The 6,965-nt window shown below is 42.1% G+C and overlaps 2 protein-coding genes across 2 annotated transcripts; both read right to left on the reverse strand.

Moving 5' to 3' along the window:
- Positions 1–433: 433 nt before the first annotated feature.
- On the reverse strand, positions 434–1,915 carry LOC148572507 (uncharacterized). Its single transcript, XM_088507556.1, has 5 exons — positions 1,678–1,915; positions 1,229–1,431; positions 1,080–1,136; positions 667–767; positions 434–521 (listed from the first exon to the last, which is right to left on the reverse strand). Exons 1-5 carry the CDS (start codon positions 1,913–1,915, stop codon positions 434–436), a joined length of 687 nt encoding a protein of 228 aa, XP_088363682.1.
- Positions 1,916–2,301: 386 nt separating this feature from the next.
- LOC107633722 (uncharacterized) lies at positions 2,302–2,844 on the reverse strand. The gene has a single exon (XM_016337323.1). It carries the CDS (start codon positions 2,842–2,844, stop codon positions 2,302–2,304), a length of 543 nt encoding a protein of 180 aa, XP_016192809.1.
- Between the last annotated feature and the right edge of the window lie 4,121 nt (positions 2,845–6,965).

Genomic DNA, 6,965 nt, shown 5'->3' on the forward strand with positions numbered 1-6,965 from the left:
GGCAGATACTATGGCAAAGATGGCGATGAAGTTACAACTTTCACATGTGGAGCTTCTTTCACCTTGGGAGGAGTTTAAGAGTAGTCTTAAACAGGACTGTCCCTCTATTTAAATAGTTCCTTGTTTTGTTTGTTTTATTTTTCTTTGTTTAGTTTATTTCAATCACAAAAAAAAAAAAAAAACAACAAGCAAAAATAAAAACCTAGCTAAAACGATCTAGCCATAAAACTCTTTTGTCATCTCTGACAATGTCATCAACAACTAAAAGGGTCAGCACCTAACCACTCAGTGTAGCTCTGAACAGACAAGTTTATAATCTCCTCTGCTCTTTTTTCTTTATTCTAAAAAATTCTCCTATTCCGTTCCAACCAAATGTTCCACATAATGGCACAAAAAGACACCATCCATCTCTTGCGCTCCTCCTTGTTAATTGCTACCTCAGTCCAACTGTGAAAATGCTCCTTGACTGTACCCGGGCATATCTATTGTAAACCAACATGAGATATCCAAGCACACCAGACCTGCCATAAAAAATTACAGCCCAGAAACAAGTGGTAATCATTTTCATCACCTACTTTACATAAGACACATAGAGAATCTTCTTGGTTAATAACCCCGAAACGACGTAGTCTCTCCTTCGTATTAACCCTGCCAGTCAATCCAAACCAAACAAATAACTCCACCCTAGGAGGGACAAGTCCTTTCCAGATTGAACTAGTAAAGCTATAACTTGATATATCCTCCAGAGCCATTTCTACCTGCAACACCTGCACAAATGAGTTAGTAGAAAAAACACATTTTTTATCAAATTTTCACACAACTCTATCCTCTCTCCCACGTGCAAGTTTAACTATGCTCAAAGTATTGTGAAGCTGGTTCACTAGATCCAACTCCCATTGGAACAGTTCTCGCCTCCATTGGAAGTTCCATATCCAAGTTAACCCATCCCAAAACCCACAATCTCCTATCACTGATCCTGTTTAGTTTGACACCGAGAAGAGCCTTGGGAATCGATCTTTCAATGAACCTCCAATAATCCAGACATCCTCCCAAAACTGAGTACGTCTCCCATCACCTACCTCCATAGCCAATCCAGTAATCATCTTCTGCCTAACTTCTTGATTCTTAAACTGTAGCTGACAAATGTCCTTCCACGGACCCCCCGATCAGGCAATTTCTGAGAGGATTATAGCTCATTTGGATTCAAGTTATTACAAGAGCAAATAACCTTCTTCCACAACGGACAGTCTTCTTTAGAGAACCGCCACCACCACTTAAACAAAAGAGCTGTATTGCGTACCACAACATCTCCAACTCCCAATCCGCCCAACTTCTTAGGAGCCTGCACCACTTCCCACTTCACTAAGGCCATACCAGAGCTCCCATCCTCCTTACACCATAAAAATCTTCTTTGCAAAGAAATCAGTTTCTCTGCAATAGTCTTTGGCATCTTATAAAGGCTCAAATAATAAACCTGAAGGCTATTCAACACAGATTTGATAAGCACCAACTTACCGGCTTTATTAAGCGCCTTGGCTTTCCAAAGGCTAAGCTTCTACTCCACTTTGTCTATTATTGGCTTCCACGTCTTGACCAACCTTGGGTTGGCGCCTAGTGAGATGCCCAGATATTTAACTGGAAGGGAGTCTTGCTTGCATCCTAGAACACAACACATACGTTGCACCCACTGCTCATCACAGTTGATAGGAATTAAACTCGACTTCTCAAAATTGATACATAAGTCTGACATCAACTCAAAGCACCGAAGCAACCTCTTGTAGTTCTTAATGGTCTCATCTTCAGGAGGGCAGAACAAAATAGTATCATCTGCGAACTGTAGATGCGACAACTCAATATGATATCTTCCAACCAACAATGGAGATAAGCGACCGTTCCTCACTGCTTCTTCAAGCATTCTATGTAAGACATCCACTACAAGTACAAAAAGGAACGGAGACAATGGATCACCCTATCGCAGGCCCCTTTCCATCTTGAACGGCTTAGAAGGCGAGCCGTTTATCAACACTGATATTGAGCACGACGTCACACACTCCATAACCCACGCCCTCCATCTCTGTCCGAAACTCATCTTCTGCAACACGAGGTCGACGAATTTCCACTTTACCCTGTCATATGCTTTCTGGAAGTCTAATTTTATTATTGTCGCTTCCAACTTCCTCATTTTGATCCACTGAACCGTTTCACATGCGATAAGCGCCCCATCATGAATCTTCCAACCCTTGACAAATGCGCTCTGCGTCTCACCTACTAATCCAGGCATAACGGCTCTCATCCTCCTCACTAGCATCTTCGAGATAACCTTATATACACACCCACCATGCTGATCGGCCGCAAATCTTTGATTTTCTTAGCACCAGTAAACTTCGGGGCCAGTGCCACCCAAGTTACGTTAGCATCTGTCGGCAGCCTTGATGATTGGAAGAAATCTAGTATAGCTGTCGTGAATTCAGAGCCAATGTCGCCCCAACACTTCTTTATAAAGTTCATGTTGTATCCGTCACTTCCTGGAGCTTTGGACGATTCACAATCCCACACTGCCTCTCTAACCTCCTCAGGTGTTGGTAACATCTCTAGAGCCATAGCATCCTCATCGTTGATTCTTTCCACTAGTCCGTCTCTGAACCCCACCATCGGAGACTCCTCTTGACGATATAACTCCTTGTAGAACTCCCTTATGGCAATCTTAATCCTAGCTTGATTCCTTATCAACCTCCCATTAATGACCAGAGCATCAATTCTATTATTCCTCCTTCTTGCTGAAGCTAAGTTATGGAAATATCTCGTGTTTTTATCCATTTGTCTCGCATGCCTAGACCTCGACATCTACTTCCAGTGAATTTCTTTCCGAACATACCACTTCTCACAGCAAGTAACTAAGGCCCTCCTTCTAGCTTCCATTGTTCCATCATATGCCCCATTGCCAACCATGTCATTAATTTTCTTAATTTCTTCTTCAAACATAGTGATTTTCTTGTCCATGTCATCAAAGTTGTCTCTGTGCCATCTTCTCAAAGGACTCGTCAAAGCCTTCAATTTGACAGTGAATTGTATAGCTCCCAATCCTCTCCATTCCTCCTTGACCATCCTTAGAAACCCTTTTATGAGTAAACCACGAATCAAGGCTGCAGAACGGTCTCGGACCATCCCTTATCCTCTTATCTTCCACTATAATAGGACAGTGATCTGACAGACCCCGTGGTCCACCCCTCAAGTGGGTTCCTGGAAACACCTCAAGCCATTCCAGGCTAACCAGGGCTCTATCAAGGCGGCTACAAGAACGTCTTCGAAACCACGTAAACTTCCTATCAGTAATCAGCAAGTCCACCAGTCCCATATCATTTATCCAATCCTTAAACTCTTGTGCTGACAAAGACAAGTTATCAGTGCCTTGCCTCTCCTCCACATGTGTAATTTCATTAAAATCTTCCAAAAAACAAAAGGGCCCCTGTCATAACTCAGCCACATAGCATAACTCCTCCCACACAACTAATTTCTCATCTCTAGTATGTGCACCATACAGCAAGAAGAAAGCACAGTTGATAGAGTTTTCTAACAAGACATCTCTCACCTTTATAGCTATTTCTTTTTTTAAAAAATCCCTCATCCCACATTAACAACAACCCTCCAGAAGCACCATCAGATTCTACATACTCCCATCCCGCACAATGTTTACCCCAAATTTTCAAAACATCAAATTTCGTCACTATCTGTCTTTTGGTTTCTACCAGACCTAACATATTCAATCTATATTTGTTCTTAAAATGTTTCACCATTCTCAACTTTTCGTCTCCCCTTAGCCCCCGAACATTCCATGAACTAACAATCATTTTAAATTAATATTACACACCTTATTGTGACATTTAGGTCTGCTCCGCCTTACTTTAGCCTTCTGTTTTGCAAGCCTTCTTTTCCGGGTAATTTCTTCATTCTGTTCTTGAAGGATAGCCATTATGTCGTCATCTTCATTACATAGCATTGCTCCTGACTCCTTTGCTAAATTCCAAGTCTTTTGCTTTTCCAACATTTGCTCATCCAAGCTTGCACCCTCGTTTTCTTTGTCCTCATCATTATTGCCCTGCCCTTCATTTTCCACATGGTCTTCAGTGTCTCCGTAGCCCTCTCTCTTATTCTACCCCATCAGGTTATTATCATCAAGCGAGACGTGACCCGGGCCTTCGTTAGCTTCCTCTGCATTAGTAATAACCTCCTCTGGTATAAGCCTTCCATTCGCATCTTCCCCTGGTTGAACCCCTTCAGATACCGCCCCTACCCCTACATCCTGCTTATCCTTATTAGCATCACGACCCTCTTGACATTTTTGCTTCGCTCCGGGATCAAGGTGTCGTTCGAGACCTTTAGAAATTTTAATATCTTCCAACACGGTACTTCCACCTATTCCTTGCTCTGTCCTCAATCCCTGTACAGCCTCTGGTTCCAACCGGTTATCCCTTCCCATCTTCCCGTTGGCCCCTCCGCCCGCCTTCATCTCACCACCAACAAGGTTCATCTCCCTCGCTCCACCAGCAAACCTAGGTGCAGCTTCTACTTGGGCCAGCAGCCCCTTCGACTTTCCATCGCGCACCCTACCCTCGTGATTGGCACAGCCGCACTGCACTGAGACGAAACCCTCCTCACGGTCCAAGCGATGCCGCAGAACAACGTCTTCAGTGGGTCCAGCGTTCGTCCCTTCCTGGTTGCTGCGGAGCCCCCGAGTCCATGAGACCGCACTTTCAACACTGGATTAGCGCCAGACCTGGGACTAGTAATCGGTCCACTTACAGCCCGCCCCATAGCTCCTTGACCCAGCCCAGAATAAGCCACCACTTCATGCTCCTTTCCATACGGTAATGTTCTTTGAATCACTTGGCCCAATACCCTCCTGTTGAGGTGATAATTATTGTTGGCCCAATATTTGTTTCCCATGCTAAGATTATTTTTTTACTCCCCTTGCAAGTCCATCAAGATCACCGTTATAATTCCACGGGATGGTAAGCTCTAAATCCGCTTCAAAACTTTCCTCATATCCCCCAAGTTCAGCCAGGCGTTCAGTATCACCATTAATATGTTGATACGTTAATAAATTGGTTTGATTGGGTCTTAAATTGTTATAACTCCATTCATTCAAAATTGATTCAGAATTTACCAATCTGCCCTCATCTTCAACCCTTATCGTTCGAACCTCCATAGCTACTATTGCTGCTTGATCTCCAGTATCTATCAACTCTGATGCTCTAGACAGCGTTATATCTACACCATCCGAGTCCTTTGTGATTTCGTTACTTTGGAGAATATTACCATTACCTTCTTGCATCTTATTTTCGGAGTTACATTGCGAACTATATACTTCCTGTCCCATCTCCTTTACCAGAACATCAAATTCACTGGTACCTAATGTGATATGGATCCATTCATTCATCACATCCATAACACAAGTATCAATTAGTACACGTCCAACACTAAAAGAGGATCGGGATTCCGTCACTTTATCGCACCCAATTACCTCTCCCCATTAACCTCCTATCGTCTTGAACGTATCCACTGACCAAACATACAACGGAACTCCAAAACACTCTAGCCAAACTCTTCGAGATTCACTTCTCTCATATTCGTCCCACCTCCAAACACTATGAAAAATCTGAAGTAGGCTATTCATCTTAAATGTGTACGTCTCTTCAGCATTCAACAGGCTATCAAAAGTCAATAAAGCTTTATATGCTCCCATTTCGGATACTTGGATAACTTGTGGGAAGTTCTTCGCCACCGTATCCTTCAAGGAGCCAAAGTCAATAGCCTTCGTCGTTCCACCTATCAGGCTTTTCTGCAACCAGTCCAAGTTTTCTTTTGCCACAACCACTTCTAACTTTTTCGTCCACCCCTTCCCATTTGAATCTTGGGTCTCTTTATCCTTTCTCTCATCTTTAGAGCCACTAGCAGGGGGTAGCGGCGCATTTTGATGTTCTCGAAGCGGCTGGCGAACAATTCCATTTCGTATGTCAACTCCTACCTGTACCCTTCGCGAGTCCTTAGCATCCGACGACGCTCTTCTGTATTTTGCCTCACCAACAAACACGACCTTGCCTCTCAATCTTATATGGTTCATTTTTGTTATAGCCTTCAACGCCCCTCCCTTCGTAGTGTAGCGTATGAACGCAAAGATGTATATTCTATCTCTCTTTTGCTTTCGTGATAGATACATGTCATTTATGTGCCCAGTCCATCAAAAAAGTTGAAACAGTTCTCGCTTCGAAATGTCCTCCGAGAGATTATCTAAAAGATCGAAAACGACTCATTCTCCAGTCGACGATACTCTTCTCGGTTCCAAACTCTAGGATCCTTGATACTTGATAGCATGCTGAATCAGTTACTTAGGAGTTATAGTTACCATAGACTTAGTTAATCCCTTTATTATGTAAATGAGCAACGTAGGATTTGGTTTTACTTTTAATTTAAAGCCTCACATTTTTTTCTCTATCTATTATGAGAAGAGAAGGCTGAAAATACTTATTTGTTGTTCCAACATCACCAATCAATAACTATGTATAGAAGGTGACACTCAACAACCTCAAGGCAAATTTCCAAAACACTTCAAAAATTTTCCATCGAAAACCAATGTTTCTACTTTACGAACGGAAAACCAACAAAGTTGTTAGTTGATGTGTTTTCTGCTCAGTTTCTAAGTCTATGTTTTGGGTGGATTAGGGAGCAACCTAAATGGAGTCTATGGTAATATATTAGTAACCTGATGAAAGTGATCGATGTGTGTGCTTAAATCAGATTATCAAAATTAAATACTATATTGTCTTGACAATCAATTTTATTTTTTGAAAATATTCTTTATATGTTAGTGTATACAGGTTTATAAAAGATACACACACATAATTACATGAAAGTATATATATACTTGTAGGAAAAAAATCAGTAGCATATAAAAAGAGAGATCATTT

The sequence above is a fragment of the Arachis ipaensis genome, chromosome B3, assembly GCF_059453495.1.
Source record: "Arachis ipaensis isolate K30076 ecotype BB chromosome B3, ASM5945349v1, whole genome shotgun sequence".
Lineage (NCBI taxonomy): Eukaryota > Viridiplantae > Streptophyta > Magnoliopsida > Fabales > Fabaceae > Arachis > Arachis ipaensis.